Raw genomic sequence first — 22,596 nt, 5'->3', positions numbered from 1 at the left:
CGTCCTCCAGAATGGCGGCCTCTCCCATGACCACCTCTACCTCTAATTATTGGGGGTCTGTAACTCTGTTTTGGATAATTTCTCCTAATATGTTCAGTCTCTCCACATCCATAACAATCTCTGGAGTCTAGCATAGGTCTCTCTGAGAATGACGAAGTCTGGGGATAACCTCCAAACTCAGAGAAATATTGACTGGTCTGCGATGGACCCCCAGCTACAGCCTGTAGTGAAGATTGAATAGGTCGGTCTGGGTAACCTCCTGAACTTTGCCCTCTGGAGTAAGAACCACTAAACTCACCTCCCGTGCGGAACTTCTTAGAGGTCGACGCCATGGTGAAGTTATCTGGCTTCACCCTCTCCACCTCTATCACAAAGTCAACCACTTCCTGAAAGGATTTTGCTGCAGCAGCTACCTGTAAGGCTAAAATTTGCAAATCTGACCTCAATCCTTTCACAAAACGGCGAATCCGCTCTTGTGGACTGAAGCAAAGCTGGGTGGAATACCTGGATAGTGCACGAAATTTAGCCTCGTAAGCAATAACGGATATCCTGCCTTGCTCTAGACTTAGGAACTCATCTCTCCTCCTATACCTCAATGTCCGGGGTATATACTTTTACATAAATAATTTAGAGAATGATGCCCAAGTCATAGGTGGTGCCTGTGCTGGTTGACACTCAACATACGATTGCCACCACATTTTGGCATTTCCCTGAAACTGATAGGTCACAAACTCAACCCCGAACCGTTCTACTATGTCCATCTTATGTAGCAGCTCATGACAATCAACCAGAAAATCATAGACATCCTCAGATTCAGCACCCTTGAAGACTGGAGGTTTCAACTTCAAGAATTTAGTGAAAAGTTCATGCTGATCACTCGTCATTATAGGCCCTGTAGTTAATCGAGGAAACGTGCCTACTTCCAATGAGGCATCCATGCGGGGAGCCAGAACAACTGCATGTTGTACCCCCGAAACCTGAGGTGCTGGTGCAGAAAACACTGGAGGTGTCTGGACCTGATCAGACAACCCGCTAAGATAAGTAAGAACCTGGTTAATCATCTCTGGGGTAGGTTGGGGTGGTAATTCCTTATCCTGCACTTGCTCATTTTCCCCTTCCTCATCCTCTCTTACTACCTCATCAGTCGGTGGAGGAGTCACCGCCCTAGTACTAGCTGGACCAGGCGTTTGTCCTCTACCTCTAGAGGACGTCCTCCCACGACCTCTACCACGGCCTCTTGCCACTGCTCCTCTTTGAGCTACAGCCCCAGTGGCTGGCTCAGACGCACCCTGTCTTGCCGGTGTTGGTGTTGGCACAGTTGTTGCTCTTGTCTAGCCATCTGCGAAATAGAGTGAGGATGTCATATATCAATTTGTATCACCTAGATACCAATTGGATCCAAGTAATAGCACGAAAGGAATAAAGAATGGAATTTTTCCTAAAGTCCTATAGCCTCTCAAAGAAAAGTAAGGGCGTCCCCCTACCGTTCCTCAAGACTCTACTAGACTCGTTCTTGTGTGATGAGACCAACGAACCTAATGCTCTGATATCAAGTTTGTCACGATCCAAAACGAGCCGCGAGTGGCACCCACACTTATCCTCCTATGTGAGCGAACCAACAAATCTAAACCTCAACATTTACCAATATTTCAACGATAGTGAACAAAATATAATGCGGAAGACTCAAAACTCATTAAGGAAAATCAATTAAATAACTTCTAAAACTCAATACTTATTATTCCCAAAATCTGGAAGTCATCACATCAAGAACATCTATCCTCAAATTTCTAAATCTAAGAGTATTAAGAAGATAAAATAAGTAAAAGGATGGTCCATGTCCGAACTTCAAGACATCAAGACGCGAAGGAGAGAATCCGCACGAGCTAGGAACAATAGCTCACCCTGAATTCTAATATGCTGGAGACTGGCTAGAGTTGAGGGCGAGTCGAAGTCGATGGCGCACTTGCTGCACTCCACAAAATAACAAAGAAGAAAATACAAGTAGGGGTCAGTACAAGGAACAAGTACTGAGTAGGTATCATCGGCCAACTCAGAATAGAAAGCAATATATATTGAATAATAATATAAAATCAACCATAGTACTTAACAGGTGACAATCAACAAGTATAAGAACCATTGACAACAACACCAAGCACACCTATGAGGACTCAAGCCTCCACACCATACTCATTTGGGAATTAGGTTCTTTGAATTTGAGTATATTAACATAATTCAAAATTACTTCTCTTCTTTATTATCATGTCGGAACGTGACACTCCGATCCCTTAATTCTACGTGTCGGAACGTGACACCTGATCCCTTAATGCTACGTGTCGGAACGTGACACCCGATCCCTTAATACTACATGTCGGAACATGACACTCTGATCCCCTAATTCTACGTGTCAGAACGTGACACCCGATCCATTTATCTCATTACTTTAGTTCATCAAGCCTTCTTTATGTCAAGGCATCATCTTAATAGAGAGGGATAAGATTAAAGATTTCCACAATCACAACATACAAACACACAATCAAACATATAGAAGACTTTACAACAGGGGTGCATATCGGTCGGTTCGGTTTGGTTTTGAACATTATCGGTTTTGCTTATCGGTTTGTAGACTAGCTAAACCGTTAAAGAACCATTAAGTTATCGGTTAATCGGTTATTGGTTAATCGGTTGTCGACCCTTATCGGTTCGGTTATCGGGTTAACCGTTAACATATCACACATTTTTTAAAAATAAAAATCACATGAAGAACAGGCAAAAGGTCCTGCAGGCTGCAACGGTGCAACTAAAGTGACAACATACTAGCAATTAGCAAACACTTACACTGCTTCTTTTACTTGCTAAAGCACAAAGTCACACACTAAAACACAAACAAAACAGTACATGATTCAATATTCATCACAACCTTTTTATACTATGGTAGGTGAGCATGGAACCCAACTATCTGGTGGACAAAAGCAAAGACTTGCAATAGCAAGGGCTATCTTAAAGAACCCAAGATTACTACTCTTTGATGAAGCTACAAGTGCACTTGATGCTGAATCAGAGAGTCTTCACAGAAAACACTAGAAAATTCTACTAGAAAACACAACAGCCACAACAGTCAGCAGCCCACAGAACACACAACCACAGCCCACAGCAATAGCCACAGTCCAACAGAAAATTCTACTCGACACAACAGCCACAGCCCACAGCAGTCAGCAGACTCTGCACAACACAACATTTTCTACTAGAAAACACTCGACACAACAGCCACAACAGTCAACAAATCCCCAACAGCTCACACAGGCACAATCAAAATTTCAAAAATTCAAAATAGCAGTCACACAAACTGAAAATTTAGTCCAAACATAGTACTAATATTTCACATTCAAGTAAACCAAATAATAGCTAGTAATCAATTCTTGCGAGTTAACGATTCTGGTTTCTTGTTTCCAAAAACAACGTTTAACATGATTTCTTAAGGAGGCAGTTCCATTATAGTGTGAATGGTAATAAGCAACACGACCACAATGAATACATTTCACTGTCCACGATCCATCTTCTTTTTCTTCAAGTTTTTCATAGTGATTCCAAATAGGTGATCGAGCATTAGAACCATGAAGTTGAGGCATGATGAAATCTGATGAACAAAGAAACAGAGAAAGCATTAGATATTTTAATGATTAAAATGAAAGATTAGTCAAGATAAAGTGATAAACTGATACAGAACACCAAATTCTACTGGGAGCTTTGCACAAATATTTGTATCAACCATAATATTACATACCTATTACTCATTAGTCATCAGAAAAGAGAAGTCAATCATAAATCATGCATAAAGACAAGATAATAAATAACACATGTATGATGTAATATAAGAGACCATCTCAATAGTAAGACATCTACCTTCCTTTTCCTTTAGTAGAATTAGTGAAGGAAACCTCCAATTTTACATGTCATCAATGCAAAGTTCGTTTCCAAGTTTTGCCAAATCTAAAGACAAATATAACAAGTCAAGGCTCAAGACTTAAAAAATAAAAATATAGAATAAACTATTCACAGTTTTACATCAATAAGGTTCTTTTTTTACCTTCTTCAAGTTGCTCAAGAAAATCTAAATCTTCCTCAATACTTATGGGTTGTGGCTCACTTCGAAGCCAATCTTGAAGGCACACTAGAGCTTGTACCAATTTAGGAGTTAATGAACTCCTAAACGAATCAAGTATTCGTCCTCCAGTACTAAAAGCACATTCAGACGCCACACTTGAAACGGGAATAGACAACACATCTCGAGCCATCTCAGAAAGAATTGGAAATCTAGGGGAGTTAACTTTCCACCAAAGCAATACATCAAAATTTGATTTTCCAACTTCAATTTCTTCATCAAGATACTTAACTAATTCTGACTTTGAACTTGCTCCTCCTTTTTCAGATGTATGTTTTTGTAATTCCTCAAAAAAATTTCCAAATTCTCCTCCAGACCTTGAATCAGAAGTATCCACCTCAGTTGAAGAAAATTGGCCATTTTTATCAGAATCAACAGGCTTTGTATACTTATTAAACAAAGATTCCATGTATGTTCGCACACCGATTTCTAAAGCAGCCCCTTTTTCTCCAAACATCTTCCTAAGTGCAAAGCCAAGAGTGATAAATTTGTGACGAGGATCCAAAACACATGGTATAAAAACCATTTTATTCATTTTTTCAGTATCACCCGAATATTTATCAAATTTCTCCTTCATATTTTTTGCCATTTTAGCCAAAACATGATCTTCATTTGATATCAATTGATTCAAGTAAACACCAACTTGACAAATTTCAAGAAAATGAAGATTTGATGTAACATATCGTGATCCAGATATCTTCAAAGTAAGATTAAAAAACATTTCAAGAAATTTTGTGATTCGCTTTATGCCCTCCCAATCACTACTCAAAAGTGTACCTGTAGAATTTTTATCCACCATATCAACAAACTTAAGATGTAGTGTCAAGCCAATATCACGATCGGCGTACTCTACAATTGCACCTTCATATTCAATTACCCGCTTCAACATCATGTAGGTTGAATTCCACCTTGTAGGAACATCCAAGCATAAAGACTTTTTAGCAAGATTTTCATCTTCACAACATTCTTGAAACTTTTTCCACCTAGCAGGAGATTGTCTGATGTATCTCACTGCTTGCCTAACTCGTTCAATAGATAAATTTGCTTCTTTTGTACCGTCTTGAACAATAAGATTTACAATATGAGCCATACACCTTATATGAAGGTGACTACCACCCATTAGGTTGGTCCCTCATTTAGTTAATTGCTTAGACAACTCAGTTATTGCCACACTATTTGAACCAGCATTATCAACTGTAACGGTGAAAATGTGATGCAATCCCCACTCATGTAAGCACTTACTAATAGACTTTCCAAGATCTTCACCTCTATGACTAGTGATTGGACAAAACTTGATAATTCTTTTATGCAAAGTCCAATTTTTATCAATCCAATGAGCAGTAATGACCATATAATTAATTCTTTGGATGGAAGTCCAAGTATCAGTGGTTAAAGACACCCTTTGTTTTGTTCCCTTAAAAAAAGCCATCAACTTATGTTTTTCTTCATCAAAAAGATTAAAACAATCACGAGTCACAGTGGTACGAGAAGGAATGTGGAAACAAGGTTGTGCTACTTTCATAAATTGTTTAAAACCTTCTTTTTCAACAAATCTAAAAGGAAGTTCATCAATAATTACCATACGACACAAGGCCTTTCTACACTCTTCCTGATCAAATTTCCATGGAACAACAACTACATCACCCTTGTTACCACCTATCATTGGTTGAAATGCTAATCTTGATTGTCTAATATCAATGTTATAAGGCATCTTAGGGCATTTGGATATATGAGTAAGCATTGACGTCGTACCATGTTCTTTTGTATCAGCAAAATACTCTTTCTTACAGTAGTTGCAAACATCCTTTTCATTTCCATCAGAATCAGTTTTACGAGAAAAATGATCCCACGCACGAGATCTTTTTTTCCTCCCTTTCTTTAATTGAGACTCAACAATTTGACTTTGATCTATTGCATTTGAATTAGAAGCTCCACTTTCACCAACAACCTTATCAGTTATGACATTTTCAGCCATGATACTTTCACCAAAAACTGCGAAAAGATATGCCATAATCGTTTATTATTAACGTTCAACAAGGAGGAACCATCATCCACTTGTCCTAATCTTGAAAAAAGAAACACACACAATAGCTAGCTAACATGAAGATTTTTTTAAACATGTAAATGTAAAATAACATCATCGAATAGGAGATAATAGAGGGCATGAGACAATAAAATATCCCATTGGGATAGCATAGATTTACTTCAGGCTAAAGGCAATACCTCAAACTCTGGAAAGCAGTAAGGCACGCCTGAAAAACTCTATAGGAAAGATCATGATTAGAAATCAAGTAAATATAGGAGCAATAGGAAAAAAGGCAAACACTAGTATGTCTCTTAATGACATTGTAAAATCAAAACTGGTTCCTGCAAAACATTAATCATCCGACCAAGTTCCAATATTAAGTGATTCTCCACTTACTCTTTTTCAACACATCTCATCTACATTTCAGATTTTTGACTTCAACAGATCTCATTGCCTGATTCTGAGAACTTATTTTATTGAGTTGAATCAATGATAATGCACAATTTCCATTGCTAAACAAAAGTATCTGATATTTATCCATTTTCCAATTGAAAGTCTTATGATGACCAACATAAAAGAGTTTCATACAATTAAAATACATTTGGCAAAGAACAAGAAGACATCTGATATCACGAACTCGAAGGATACAAACTACACTTCGTTAAACAAGTTAGAGTTTCAATTTGTGAACTACTGATCATTGCCCCATATAAGCTCAGCACACAGCCACACATACCATAATCAATTAAATTGCTTCACAAATTCACATGTTCTTGTAAACAAATAATGCACCATGAAATCATATACAACACAACGAGAAGGGTAAAAGATACAACACAACGCGAAGGGTAAACACATAATGCACCATGAAATCATTGTTAGTCATTAGTCGTTACCTTGTGAGACCGATATGCACCCCTAGACCCTAGTTGTCGCCTCGCCGGACGGCTGACTGGAGTGGAGAGTTGGTTAGTCGAGTTCTGTCCTCGCCTCACCGGAGTTTCGAAATTGGAGACTGGAGAGTGGAGACTGGAGTGGAGAGAGCGGCGGAAGCAGAAGGAGTGAAGGACGAAGCCACGAAGGTTTCTCCTTTCTAGACTTTGTGTTTGTAACCTAGAATTAGAAAATTAGAAAATAAATTTAGGGGGAAATAGTCGGGTAATCGGGTGACCCGGTATATTTCCTTCCCAAACCCATCACCCGAACCGATAATCCAATTAAAAAAATTACTGAACCGGTGCCCGACCCAATTACCCAATAGCCCGACCCGTTAACCCAATAAACCGAAAATTGGGTCGGGTTATTGGTTTTACCCGTTTTTTGCACAGCCCTACTTTACAATACTACCCAACACATATCAATCGCTATTTTGAGTTTATCTATTAGATAGAAACAAACCATAACCTACCTCCACTGAAGAATCGTGATCAAACAAGCTACTTCCCAATGCCTTTGCTTTCCTCTTCGCTTCTCCCTTTTCTCGCTCGTTCTCCCTCTCTATGTTCTTTTTATTTTTCCTCTCCAAATTCTTTTTCTTTTACCCTAGTTATCATATAATTCATTATGACAAAAGTAACCCATTATTTATTTCAAGGTTATCTCCTTTAACCCCCAAGTAAATAAATTATTAAACTTACCCCACTAATTTCATAAAGTTTGTCATGAATGGTCCAAAACACCCCTTTAAAACTTTTAGCAGAAATCCGACCCAGTCAGGGTTACGCAACTCGTGACGGTCCGTCGTATCTATGACGGGTCGTCCTGCAAGTTCGTCACAAAGTTCAAAGACTCAAATTCAGTAAAGAGGTTTGTGACGGTCCGTCGTATCTTCGACAGTCCGTGCTGCAATTTCATCGCGAAGTTCAAAGAGTTGATCCCAGTACCCAGATTTCCGAGTTGAAGTGTTTTGGAACGGAAACTCTCGACAGACCGTTGTGCATATGACGGTTCGTCCTACCTGTCGTCGAGGGCAATGAGGAGAGCAACAGAAGAATTTACACAAGTGTGGGACGACGTAGTCCATCACAGTCCGTCGTGTGATCCGTCGACCCAGTCAATTTTTTTATCAAAAATAGTTTTACTGCTCGAACTGACTAAACAGGTCGTTAGAGTATATCAGACCCTTTTCCCTTAAGTAAATAACGTAAATAATCTATTGTAAAATAAATTTTAATTTGGTTAATTTTAAAATATAAAGCATTTTATCATCAAAATATTCTTATTATCAATGTTCGTAAATTGAACAGAGAAAATATTATTATTTCTCTTCAATATTTGATTCACAAAATTTTAAAACTCTAACCAAAGAACTATTATTATAAATTTGGTAAGACTCTTAGTTTACTTTAATTTCATTTAGTTTATCTATCTATCTATTTTATTTATTATTTTTTATTTTAATGCTCCATACTTAAAATATTTTTACTGTCATTTGATACATTTTAAATCATATTTATTTTAGTGCAAAAAGAAATGTGCTAATGAAAATTAATAAAATACTCCTTCTGTCCCTTTTTACTTGTCCACTTTTGAATTGACACACCTATTAAGAAAAATAATTAATGACGTAGTGAGTTTACCATTTTACCCCTATTAATTATGAAGTGGATGAAAAGTTGTACATTTTTCAAAGTAATTAGTCATTTAATTGTGGCTATAATAGGTAAAAGAAAATGTATTTTCTTGATTTATCAAAATGGAAAAGTAATTAGGGACAACTATAAAAGAAAAAGTTGACAAGTAATTAGGGACGGAGGAAGTAATAAGTACTCTTCTAAAAAAATGGGTCCACAATTTTAGATAGACACATAGTCATCATAATTACAATTTTATATTACCCTCAAAAATAAATTATTTACAACTTTGTCATTGGTCGTCCCTCACTTCACTCTTCTATATAGTAATAAAATAATAAATATATATAATAGAAATATATTTTAAAGGCCCTACGTATGTTAGTTTTTTCCTTCAATTTAGTTTTTTTCCTTCAATTTATGTGACACAAATGAAATTTGAAAAAGGTGAACTAAATTTTTTATGTGTTTTCTAAAAAAATATTTTAAATTGTTAATTTATGGAGTACCTTTTATGTTATTTTCGAATAATATATGTTACTCCATCTGTTTTATTTTATGTGATACAAGTGATTTTAGAAAAGTAAACGGAATTTCTTATATGATTCTCACATATTTTTAGTTGTCATTTTACTGTGATTCATAGTACTTTCTAATTCTTACGTTATTTTCAAACAATATATGCAACTTTATTTGTTTCGATAAAAATAAGGGAGTCAACCAACTTTCATTGTGTTTTTTAACTATTTTTTTTAAAAATATCTTAAATTGTCACATTGCGTTTTTAAGATTCTTTCTTTTTATGTAATTTTCAAATATGTAACAAATTAGAAATTAAAACGAAGAATTAAAGTTTTCAAATCATTATATTTCTATATTAAAATGTTCAAAACTTTAAAACTCCACATATATGCACAAATTAATAAAGGAAGCCAATTTTTTTTCCAAAAATAATAATATATGAAAGCTCATTTCAATAATAACACATATATATTTCATTTTTAATGTATGACTCCCTCCTTTTTGATTTATATGAACATATTTTTTATTTCATTTAAAAAAAATAACTTCTGAATTTTAATTTTTTTATATAGCATATTAAAGATCACAAATTTAAAAAATATTTCAATATACAAAATTTAATATACATATAAATTTTAATTTTAATTTTAATTGGTCTCGCCAAACATTATACTTGATATATAATTATAAAGAGCTAAGTGTAATCATTATTTATTAACTTTCATATAATAAATAGATATCACAATAACTCATTAAAAAAAAAGAAATAACAAAAATGAGGTAATACTAATAATAATACCTAAAGATGTTTTTAGAACTATTTAATTTTCTTGTTATCATTTTTCGTAGATTTTTGCTTGCATGAGTTAAATTTTTACCTTTGATCACCATTCACTTCATATATAGAAAGATGTTTCTAAAATTATTTATTCTTAATAGATTTTTATTAGAATGAAATTACATTTTTATTCCTGGTCATCTTTAATACAAATATATCATCCTATTTATTTTTATTTGTTTAGTTACTTTTAAAATCTCTTTCTTTAATTTCAATCTAATATATATTATTAATTTTATCATACTAATTTATTTTCAAGTATGTTAATTAGAGCAAAATAAAGATAAAAATAATTAATTATGATATTTTTATATAAAAAATAGGTTTTTTAATAAGCATAACGAATAAAAAAATATTAAGAATTAAATCAAAGTAATAGTAAAATAGAGTAGTAATAAAATAGGTACCACCATAGCTCACAAAAGAAATAAAAAGGAAATGAAGTAACAACAAAATAAGTTAATGGTATTAACAATTACTGAAGATATTTCTAGAACTATTTAATTTTTTTGTTATCATTCTTGGTAGATTTTTGTTAGAGTGAAATTATATTTTTGCCCTTCATCATTATTCATTTCATATATAGAAAGATAATTCTAGAATTATTCTTTATCTTTCTTCATAGATTTTTGTTAGCATGAAATTACATTTTTACCCTTGATCATCCTCCACTTCACTCTTGTATATTATAGAAAAATAAAATAATAAATATATATAATAGAAATATATTTTAAAATATAATAGACAAAAAAAGGAAATAATAAATAAATAGGAGAACATTCATTTGTCATTTGTTTTCAACACTTTTTTTTTGGGAACTAGAAGTTGTTTCAACACTATATATAAAAAAGGGATATTTGTATAAAATAAAAAAATTATTAATTTAAATTAAATGTTATAACCATTGTTTAATTTAATTGTAACTTGTGGCAAACTATTGTCATTTCGCCTCTCTCTCGCTCGTCACTCTCGTCTCTTGTCGGGCAGTCTCTTCTCGCCTCTCTCACTTTATACAATCACAACTGTATAAAATGTGTTTCTGTTTGTTTAAAACGGGAGAATATTGTTTATATACATATCTTTTCGTTCCCCTCTCTCCCCTCTCCTATATCTCGGTCCTCACTCTCCCATATCTCGCTCGCCTCTTTCACTTTATACAAACACAAATGAATAAATTGTGTTTGTGTTTGTATAAAGCGAGAGAAAATTGTATATACAAATACAGATACATATATTTTTGTCTTGTACACTTATTATTATACAAATACATATACAATTGATTCTTTTGTATATGTATACCGAAACAAATTTATAATTGTTTCTTTTGTATATGTATATCAAAATATACATATTAATAATCTTAACAAATAACATACCGAAAGTTTGTTATGGAACACAATTATACAAACTAAAGATATAATATATAAATATAATTTTTATATTTGCTATATGTGAAAGTTAATACTTTAAAAAAATGTAGGACGAGACTTTTTTTTTGTCTTATTCCAAATTTATATAAAACTTAAAGAAAATAAAGAAGCATTTTGAATTTTATGATTTTTGATTAAAAATATATTTAATGTACCAAAATGTTCATATGGTTTCAAACATGGTAAAAAATCAAAATTAAGGAGTTGATAAAAAGGGAAAGATGCATATTTTTATAAATAAACTAATTAAAAGTAGAGATGTATATAGGATTTTGACATGATGTTGCTCTATTATAAAAAGGTGAATTTAAGATATAAATTTAATTGATTTGACATTTAAGGTTCTTATCACTTAAATTTATAAAATTATAGGTCGAAATTTAATTTTTATCTATTCAAATAACCATACTAAGAAAAGAAAGAAGAATTTGGTAGTACGAAAAAAACTCTATCTGAAGAATACCCTACGTTGTCAAACATCAAACCCTAAAAGCGTACCAACATTGTGGCAATGACCATCAACCCACCAGGCTAAGAGCCAATTAAACATGTGGGTTCACTAGAACCACCATTAAGAATTATACGGTCACTTTAGGAGCATTCTCAGTCAATAACAAACCCATACTAATAATAAAATTTATCACATGTCTCCACGGGGAACCTAGAGTGATTTAGGAAGAAGAGAAAGTTGAGCAGTAATACAAAATGAAAATTTGTTGTATACAATTGTTGAGAAATGGATCGTCAGACATCTAAAAACTATGAATGTTAATCCTTAAACAATGTGAATTGAAAGGGGAATGCAATATAAGGCTGATGAGCAATGGACATATTCTTATTAGAACGATAAATATGGAGGATTATGTGAACCTATTGTCAAAGACAACCTTCTACATAACAAACAGGAATTGGAGTTATCCATGAGAACTTTGAAGTGTGAAACTTTATTTGATTCGCATCAATGATTTTTTCTATCTCTATCATCGAACTTTTTCGGAAAAGAGTCAATTTTCTCACTGACGGCAGCGGTTAGAAAACCGCTACAAGTAGATCTAGCCACGAGGAACCAAACGAGACCTAGTTGTACACGGGTGAAAGTCGATTTGGGTCAGTTACAGTTCTTAGACGTGAAGCTCTTGCTCAATTTCATAAAGCTTTTGGTTGATTTTCTTTTGATCTTGTCTGAAATTCTTACCAAGTAAATGATTATCCATTCTTATAATGTGTTATAGTTTGTTTTATTTACCGTTTTTATTTGTATTTTGTCATATTTTTAGTATAGGGTTTCACAATATTTTTTTACTAGAATTTTGCCATAGTTTAGAGTTTTTACTTATTGAATATATAATGTGAACTTGCTTAACTTATGCATGAGAATTAGGTTTATAGTAATTAGTTCAATTATTTATAGTAATTAGTTCAATTAATTTGTTTTTATTTTATCGAGGAGTACTTAAACGAGACATAATTTAGGTGTAAGAACTTCAACTTGGGGGGACTGATGAGCCCTTTTGCCTATATAATTAATTAAGAATATGTACTAATAAGAGGGGAGGGATTTCAATCCTCTCATCTCAAATCATATTAATAAAATTCATATAATTTAAATTTTATTTATCATTATATTCAATAAAATATAGTAAAAAAGAGTATGTAATATTTCAATTAAGATATGTGTTTAGTTTTTTAAGGAAATACGTTTGTTTGCTATTAAAAATTATTTTTTTCTTATAATTATTGTAACTAAGATATTAATAATATCTAATTTATCATTTTATATGAAATAAATAACAAAATCCCGCTCAATTGTACTAAAAGTATTACTTCAACGGAAAAAGATATTACACTTTGTGTGTGTTTTGATATGGAGGAAACTATTTTCTGAAAAATGCTTTTTAATTTTCCATGTTTGGTTTGACTCAAATGTTTGAAAAATATATTTCAAATCAACTTATTTTCTTCAAATTTAAGGAAAGTGATTTTTTTTTAAAAATAAAGGAAAATATTTTTCAAAACTCTACTTTATTATTTAATTTTTTTCCTGACACTTACCCATACCCGTACTCGACCCTCCTTGTTCATTTTTTTTAGAACTTTTTAGTTTTTTTTCTTTTAATTTCAAATATATTTTTATTCTTACCACTGAACCAGCACCCCCTCAAAAAATAATTATTTTTGAAAAATGTTTCAAAATTAAAAAAATAAATTTACCTCACCTACCCCTACCCCTCCCCCACCAGTGGGCCGCCCCCGCTGCCCCATCAATATTTTTCTAAGAAAAATATTTTTAGAAAACATTTCAATTTTTTTTATTTTTACACCACTTTACCCCTCGGGCCACCCCAATCGAGGCCATTTTCGTCAATTTTTTTAAAAAAGTTAATTTAAGAAAATATTTCAAATTCCAAATTTTTTTCTTTTTATTGCCAACCCCACCCTGGCCATTCCCACCAATTTTTTTTTAAGAAAAATTATTTTTGAAAATTGTTTCAAATTTAAAAAACTGTCATTCTTCTAGCTAACCCTAATCTCTCCATCAAAAAATTTGTTTTTGAAAAATATTTCATTTTTATGTCGTCTCCATCCCTACCTCCCCTCGCGACCCCGCCTATTTTTTTTAAAAAAATTATTTTGGTTTAGGTCCTAGGTCAATTTCAGGGTCGATTTTTGAACAGTCATCGGTGTCTTGTCCTATTTTGTGTTCGGATCGGGTCGTAAATCAATTATTATAGTTGATTTTTAGATGAGAATTATTTTTCTAAATAGTATTTTTTTAGTCTCATGCTAAAAATAAAAGATATTTTCTGAAAAATATTTTTCATTCACCAATCAAACATTAAAAAATATTTTCTACTCGCCAATCAACACTACAACAAAAATGATCATTAGCGACAATTAATAATTAATTGCCGCTAAATATGTATTTTTAGCGACAATGGTCACTCTTTGTATATGTCCCTAAAACCTTTAGCGACATTGGTTCTAATGACACTTAATTAATGTCGGTAAAGGCTTTAACACTCTTTATTAAGGCATAATACATATATTGGACCCTAAACTTATCTTCAAATTTTAACTTTGATCTCCACCTCTTATAATGCACAAGCAGACACTTTAACTATCCAACTTTTAAATAAATTAACATATGAGTCCTACATGACACAATACACGTAGGATACCACCTAGGACGACAAATGACACATAGGATGACATGTAGGACATGTGTGTCTATTTGTTCAACTTTATACAAGTTTAAGTGTCTCTTTATGCACACCCAATGTTGAAGGGCATAAATGTGATTCAAAGTCAAGTTAAAGGGCATATTTATGTATTATGCCCTTTATTAATGTTAATATTTAATGCCGCTAAAAGTTATTTTATTGTAGTGCAAATATAAGAAAATAAGTTAGAAATTCACTTGTTTTCCAAGAAAACATTTTCCTTCATACCAAACACATTCTTTATTTGGACGGTTGTTATGTTTGAATAGATGATATTGTTTTCCATAGTTACACATTCGAGAAAAAGTAAAGTACCAAGTAGATCTATTATGAAAAAGTATTATAATTATTAAATAGTAAATAAAAATAAAATATCAAAATAAAGAAGCAATCACACCAAATCAGTCATTACATAAAACGAGATCTTTTTTATTGTTACATAACAATATATTTAAACAATACGGTATAATAAAATTTAAATAACAATCATTATAAATATAATATTTAAAGTAACAATATAATATGAGACCCCCATGATATTGTAAAAACTTAGAAAAATATTCCTAATCCAAAAATATTGTCCAAATCACATAATCAAAGGATTACTGTTTACTCAAATTTCATTCCCCTTTCTCCTAACGAGAGACCTGAATTTCTCTCTATCTTTGAAAAAAATGACAGCTTCGGCTCCTCTTTCTCACACTTTCTGCACACTTCGATTCCCTTCTTCGTCTTCTAAAGCAGCAAGAACCTCAATTCCTCAATGTTCTCAATGTACCCATCACAATTTCTCCCTCAACAAACAATGTGAAACCACTAAATTTGCTCTATCTAGATGGAATCCAATACTAGTGAACTATACCAGACGTTCCTCGGCGAAAACCTGCCTCTCATTCCAAGACTCTGCTTCGGAAGTAATTTCTCTCTCTCCCAATTTGATGTTTTATTGCAATTTTATGGCTTTGGGGTAATTGGGTTTTACTTACTTGTAGGTTCAGTGTGAATTCAAGGTTTAAGCATTGGAAATTAGCAAGTTTCAATCACCTCCTTTTGTATGCCTTAAAACAGTTTAAAGACTTTTTTTTTTGTTGTGAAAGCCCATAGTTTATCCCTTTTTAATGTTTTTGATGTAGTAGAGATTAAGTTATCTTGTATTGGTGGATAGTCCTAGAGCCAAGTTCTTTATAAAGTGTTGGTAACTATTAATTTTAAGGTTGGTGTTCTTCTTGTGGGTGCTGATTTCCTAAGCAGGTGTGTAATGATGTAAATATTCTTATGACATGACCTACAAATTTTGGTTAGGTGTGTGTATAAAGTGGGAAAATTAATAAGAAGGAAGAAGGTTAGGTTGACAGTGTTTCTGTGCAGACTGTGCTTTGAAATGGTTGATTTATTGATATGCTGATTTGGGAAATTGTAGAAGGCTAACTGGTTATTGAGTAGGGGACGTGTATAATAGGAGGACAGAGGACTAGTGCGAAGTAGAGTGCAAATAGCTCGTTTTGTAGTTGTTGACTAGATGATCAATGTTTTACTTGTAGTTCCTCCTGCGAAGTACTTGGTGGTCCTTGGATTTGTTGCTTATGGATTTTGAATGTGCTTAATGGTGGGTAAATGCTGGTTATGTCGTTTTATATCCTTTCATTTCCCCATGTAAATATAATTAATAAACTACAAATAAGCACTTCCTGACTTCCTGTCATTTTTGAAGTATCTACATGAAAAACTTTCGACAAAATTTCACTTTAGCATTAGTTGCCTTATATAAGTATGATATGTACTTCTTACTTGCAAGGACTATAGGTTGGAATTTGGAGATTCTAAGTGCCCGTTTAGATTGACTTATTTTAGGTGCTTTTAAGCCAAAATAGCTTTTAAGCAATTTTGAAGTGTTCGGGTAAAGTTAAAAAGTGCTCATAAGAACTTATTTTTAAGCTAAAATAACAAAAATAAGCCAAAAGTCATAAGTTAGAACTCCTAACTATGACTTTTGACTTATGAGCCATAAGCCAAAAGCCAATCCAAACAAGCCCTAAATTGGTTTTGTAGATAGCTTTTAGAAGAGATAACATTCAATATAGCTTTATTCACATTTATTAATTATGGTCGATATCCCCCTTAGTTACCTAATCTAACTCCTCATATTTAGTCATCAGTGGATTTTGCTTGTCATAATATTACTGCAGTGAACTGATGATGAGACATTAATTTATTGTAGGCAAGTGATGATGAGGATAACCTCAGTGAATTGGAAATGTCAAAAGATGTAGCAGAAGAGAAATATCCATCTAGATTGAAGCCCCTCATGCAAGTTTGCAAGGAGGCCATCCTAGTTGGAGACGTAAAGCTTATTTCAGAAATAGAGGCGGTCATATCCTCGGTAGATAAGGAGAGAGATGACATGACTCAAAAAGTATCTGCTCTATCAGCAGATATCAATTCTGGAAAGGAAAAATATATCCATTTGCAAGCAGATTTTGATAATTATAGGAAAAGATCTGAGAATGAGAAATTAAGAATTAGAGCCAATGCTCAAGGGGGAAATAATTGAGAGCCTCTTGCCCATGGTTGATAACTTTGAGAGAGCTAAGCGACAGATCAAACTAAAAACAGAGATGGAAAAGAAAATTGATGCAAGCTACCAGGGAATATACAAACAATCCGTTGAGATAATGAGGAGTTTGCGCGTTGCTGTTGTTCCAACTCTTGGCAAACCATTTGATCCCGCGGTAAGAAATTACTGATTCTCTGCTATCTCTCTCCCTCTCTATGAAGTCATTCTTTGTCCCCATTTGCGTGAAAGAAGTTGGTCTCTTTACTTTTGTTGTCATTACATTCTAGGAAGCACATCCAGCAAATATACAGTTGTGGATCCAGGTTGTACTCTAGTTTGTCATGGCCAACACCACATGTCAAATACGCTGTCCCATTTTCTTTATATGTCCTAAATGTTAAAACCCATGTCACTCATCTGGCCAAATTGTGTCACGCGCACACACACACACATATGCACATCACATAATTTTGCAAGCGCACGTGCATGTATAATCAACATCTCAAAGTATAATTTAGAAACTTCAAAGATAACATGCAAATGATAGTCCTCATTTTTATATGATCGTATTCGGCAGCTTGCATGTATCTTGATTATTCCACCGAGTACCTATTATATCCTAATGGCCCAAGTACCGAGTAACTCTGTCTATCAAAGCTTAGGCAAATGGATGAAACTACTTAGTATTTTTTCTCTCTATTGGGATTTGAACTCAGGTCACCAAGGTTTGAACTCACTCAATAACTACTAGGTCACACTATGGGCGAAAGGATACCCTATTAATTCCATGAGTTATACTTCAAAAACTATATCAAATTAACTGCACTTCAATCCCAAATTAGTTGAGATCGCTCTTATAAGTCTTCTACATCCATTCTTATCAAGCGTCTTCCGCTCCAATACTAAATAGTTCTCTTTAAAACATATTAGGATTCAGGAGTTCACCAAATCTTACACTTTAGATTACACGGTCAACTAGTTCAATCCCAACCTAAGTTGCTCGAACTCTTTACTTTCGATGTCGCACCCATGTTGGATTCTCTAAAATACATAATTTTTGGAGATTCAGACACACACTTGTTGACATTTTTGAACAGTTCTAGCAACATAGATCCCAATTACTTGGTAGATGCTGATTCTTGTTTCTGTGTTTTATTTTTTTTTAGCTAAAACTGCATTTACATAACTTCATCATATGATTTTACGATGTACTCTTTTAGTATCTTCAATCATCATAACAATCTGGTGCATCTGGAGGTCAATGTACCACATAGCAAACTTCATTAGCTATGAATCAACATAATTCAGTATCTCAAACAACTACTATGACGTCTCAGCTTCAAACAAATTGCGGTCGGCTATGTGAATCCCTACTAACCATGTTTAACAACAAAAAATTAGAAGAAGTTTCTAATTAGTTCAAATCACTTGAGTAAATGTAAAACAGGGCATGGGTAGATAGTCTTAGAGTTGCCTTTTGAATTTGGAACCAGGTTATTGATTAGATTGAAACAAGAACAAATAACATAGAAAGACTGTCACTATAAAGACCTCTCAATTTAGCTTCAAGGAGGGTAAAAGGCTGCATTTCTCAACTTTGATGCTTAAAATTGTCTTGGGCTTCGAGTTTCTCATGATCATTGATACAATTACATGATAATTAATGCAGGAACGTTTTTTGCTTTATGAAAATTTAAATAACATTGTTATATATAAAAGGTTTTATTAAGTATAAATCATCTGAAAGTTGTCCTCATTAAAAATGAATTATCATTTCACTTCTTTCCATAAATTCCAAAGAAAAATGTAAAATGTTAACTTGACATGTTTGATTAACCATTTAATAGATGTCGTATGTTTTGCATGTTTAAGGTTTATGATATGTTTGGTAAAGATTGTATGAGGATTACTGATATTTGTTACCATTAGAGTCTTGCCATATTAAAGATGTACCCTGTTGGGTGCTTCTAACCTTTAAAAAGGAAATAAAATGAATTGAATTTAAAGTAAATATTGCTGTCAAATTTGAAAATTTTTACAGAAAAAAGAGGATTTGTAATGTTGAAAATCATGATGAAAGGTATAAAGTTCAAAAGAGTTGATAAATACTTTTGACATAAAAGTGTTGTTTCTTCTCCTTGTACAAACTACAAAGCTTTAAACTCTAGCATTACATATGCATTCAAATCTCACATACACAGGTATTGTGAGTTTGTGACAGATGCATAAATTATCTTACTTAAGTGGTAATGTAAAAAACAAGAGATAAATAACTTTTTATTGAACTTTTACTTTTATCAAAGTATGAAAGCAAATACAGTCTTACCTTTCTATGTTGGAAACACAAAAAAAGGAAATTGAGAAAGTAAGAGAGTTCTATTAGCCTAAGGAATATTGTAACTGTAAAGGAAAATCCGGAAGTCAACCAAGAAACTTCATAATAGCACTCCACAAACTATTAGCTTATGCTTTGTGGAGTAACTGGAACTAGTGCTAATAGCAGCAAAATTTGAGCGTTGAACTTCTGTACATTCAACTACTGGTCAAATCAAAAGGGCAATTTGTTCTATAATGTTTATTTCAATTTAGTATTTAACTATGTTTTTCTAGATGCATTAGAAAGTTATACTATCATTTGTGGTTTACCATTCTTTCACATCGACGATTTCCGTTGCTTTTCATAATGCTTTGTTGGTATTTGCTGAACTAGCCTCTTCAAAGTCGGACATGTATAATACCTTTCTTAATTAGGAAAACTAAATCAGAAAAAAGGAAGAAGTGGGAAAGTAGAAGGAGATGGGAAAAGAGGAAGAAAGAAAACTATCGAGTGATTTTGCTTTAGATTTTGAGTTAAGAACCAACCCTGGGTGAAGCACTCTAGAAGGATTTGACGTTATTCAGATTCTTACTTAAACTGCAATTAGTTTTCTCTTTCACACACTATTTTCTTTCTTTACTATGTATAAAGAGAAACCTTTCCCTCGGTCATCGTCTCACAGATATAAGTAAGATGGAGCAGTTGTTTGCATTCAATTAGGATGGACCTAAATCTAATATGTTATTATTAGTTTCTTATTCATTGTCCGACTTTGGTGCAATCAGAATATATTTGGTGATAACCTAATTGAACACTGGTTGACGGCGACAATGAAGCAACTATAGCAATATAATGTGTTGCATCGTGTGGTTTTTGCTGCAATGAGAAATATTTGATGACTAGCTAATTGAACACGTGTTGATAGTGACAGTTGAAGAAATGTATACTACGTGCTCAAATGCAGATTTAGCTGTAGAGACTAGGCATCCTCATCTGGGTGTGACCTTGACTTTGACTACCTCATACAATGCTTCCTCTACCTATATGTTTTGAAACATTCATTGAATTGGGATTTTTTTGTTCGGGTGGTGGGTGTGAATTGTTGGTAGTGTCCATGTTACATACAGTCTTATCCATGCAGGTCTAACTATTACTAATCTTTAGCATCACATGAGGCTATTGCTCGTGAGGAATCTGAGTAATTTAGTGAGGGAATTATAATAGAAGAATTTTGCTGTGGGTTTTTACTTGGAGACCGCCTTCTAAGACCAGCTATGGTTAAGGTTTCATCTGGACCTGGTAAAAAGGCACCCTCTTCAGTCTCACAGAAATCCCCAGCAGCAACTGTCGGAGTTGATGAAAGCTAGTTCATTTTCACAGGATTACATTCAATTCTTTGAAGAGCAATCTAGTTGTTGAAGGAAAATATGCTTGTTCTGATGTTTGTCTAAAGGCTTGTGAACTCTCTTTTGCATTAATATGAAAAACCATTTTGGGATCTTACTAATTTGGCAGTTCATCTACCTTCTACTACACCACTAAGGGTGTGTTTCTTGTGGAAATATATTTTTTGATTTTTTCATGTCCAGTTGTTCAAAATTTTTGGAAAATTTATTTTTCGTAAATTCTTAAAATGGAGGGATTTACTTTCCTAATTACATTCCATATTGACAATGTATTTCCCACCTTTTAAAACACCTCATCTTCACCCTACCCCGTAGCTCCCATCCTCAGCCCCAAATAAAATTTAAAAAATTCATTTGGCTAACAAGTATATTTGTCATAATTCCCTTATTTACATTATACTTTATATGAGTCCAAAGAAATTGTTGTTAAATGTCTAAGTGAAAATGGGACATTATTTTTCACAAGCATAAAGATTGTCTGCTTCGATAAATCAGACATTAAAGCAAAAACACAATACTCTGAGAACATATGCAAAATCTTTATTTAAAATATAAGAATATTAAACTAAAACGTAAAAATTGAAACAAAAAAACATTCAAAAAAAAAATATAAATTAGAGACAGGATAAAAATAAAGGAATCCAAAGAGATTCACATTACTTGATATTAATTCTACCTTCATTTATTTTGTGTAATACAAAGAGCATAAAGTAAATTGTGTTACAAAGGGAATAACTTTTCCATTTCAAAACAAAAGAAGAGTTTTGTAGAATACGATGTAATGACTTTTAAAGCCATTAGCATTCACAATGCGTTATACAAATTGATTATTCACTTTGAAACTTCTCTTTTGCAACACAACCAACATAAGAAAAGATAACATTTCCATCTTTCTTCTTATTTTTAGTACATCTTTTTGGGCAATGGTTTTGGGAAACCTCCAAATCTTCAACCACAAGGGCATGTGTTTAAGAATAATCGTGGAACCTTGGAGAGCGACCGACTACAATGATTTGCATCTAGTCAAGCCGAAATTGCTTTAAAGACAGTGACTTGCCACGATACGGTATTTATAATAAGTTGTTTACTATATAATTTCAGTCGAATAAAACACTATAGTATTTTCGCCAACATTTACTAATCCAAAATATTTACAAAGTCACTAAAACCTGAAAACTCACAAAAGAAGGAGGGAACAACGAGGGGGAGGAGGGGGGGGGGGGGCATGAGAGGCAAGAACATTTCGATCTTTAAAGGATATTTGACTTATCCGTAAGGATAATATTGATCATTTGGGTGACCAGATTCTTCGCAGATCTAAGCAAGCTTATGATGTACTGAGCCATTTTTGAGCTATTTATCAAAAGATTCACACTACTGTGATTCTCAACTTTTATAATCTGATAAGGTGCACATGAGGAGGGCCAATTTCACAATTCAAAATTTTGATCTGGAACCTCTAAAATCATCTCATAATATTAAACAGACTACTTTGAACCTACCTCTAACGTAAGAGATAATTTTGTTATTTTTTCTAATATGATATGAAA

At 33.2% G+C, this 22,596-nt stretch overlaps 1 protein-coding gene across 1 annotated transcript; it reads left to right on the top strand.

The window, feature by feature from the left end:
- The first annotated feature begins 15,324 nt into the window (after positions 1-15,324).
- Positions 15,325-21,147, top strand: LOC101255158 (uncharacterized). The gene is given in 4 exon segments (XM_010314498.4): positions 15,325-15,683; positions 16,988-17,302; positions 17,304-17,498; positions 20,782-21,147. Coding segments are annotated over 4 exon segments (756 nt in total). The 5' UTR covers positions 15,325-15,443; the 3' UTR covers positions 20,788-21,147.
- The last annotated feature ends 1,449 nt before the right edge of the window (positions 21,148-22,596 follow it).

This window comes from Solanum lycopersicum, chromosome 11 (assembly GCF_036512215.1).
Source record: "Solanum lycopersicum chromosome 11, SLM_r2.1".
Lineage (NCBI taxonomy): Eukaryota > Viridiplantae > Streptophyta > Magnoliopsida > Solanales > Solanaceae > Solanum > Solanum lycopersicum.
This window is presented reverse-complemented; position numbering and strand designations above follow the sequence as displayed.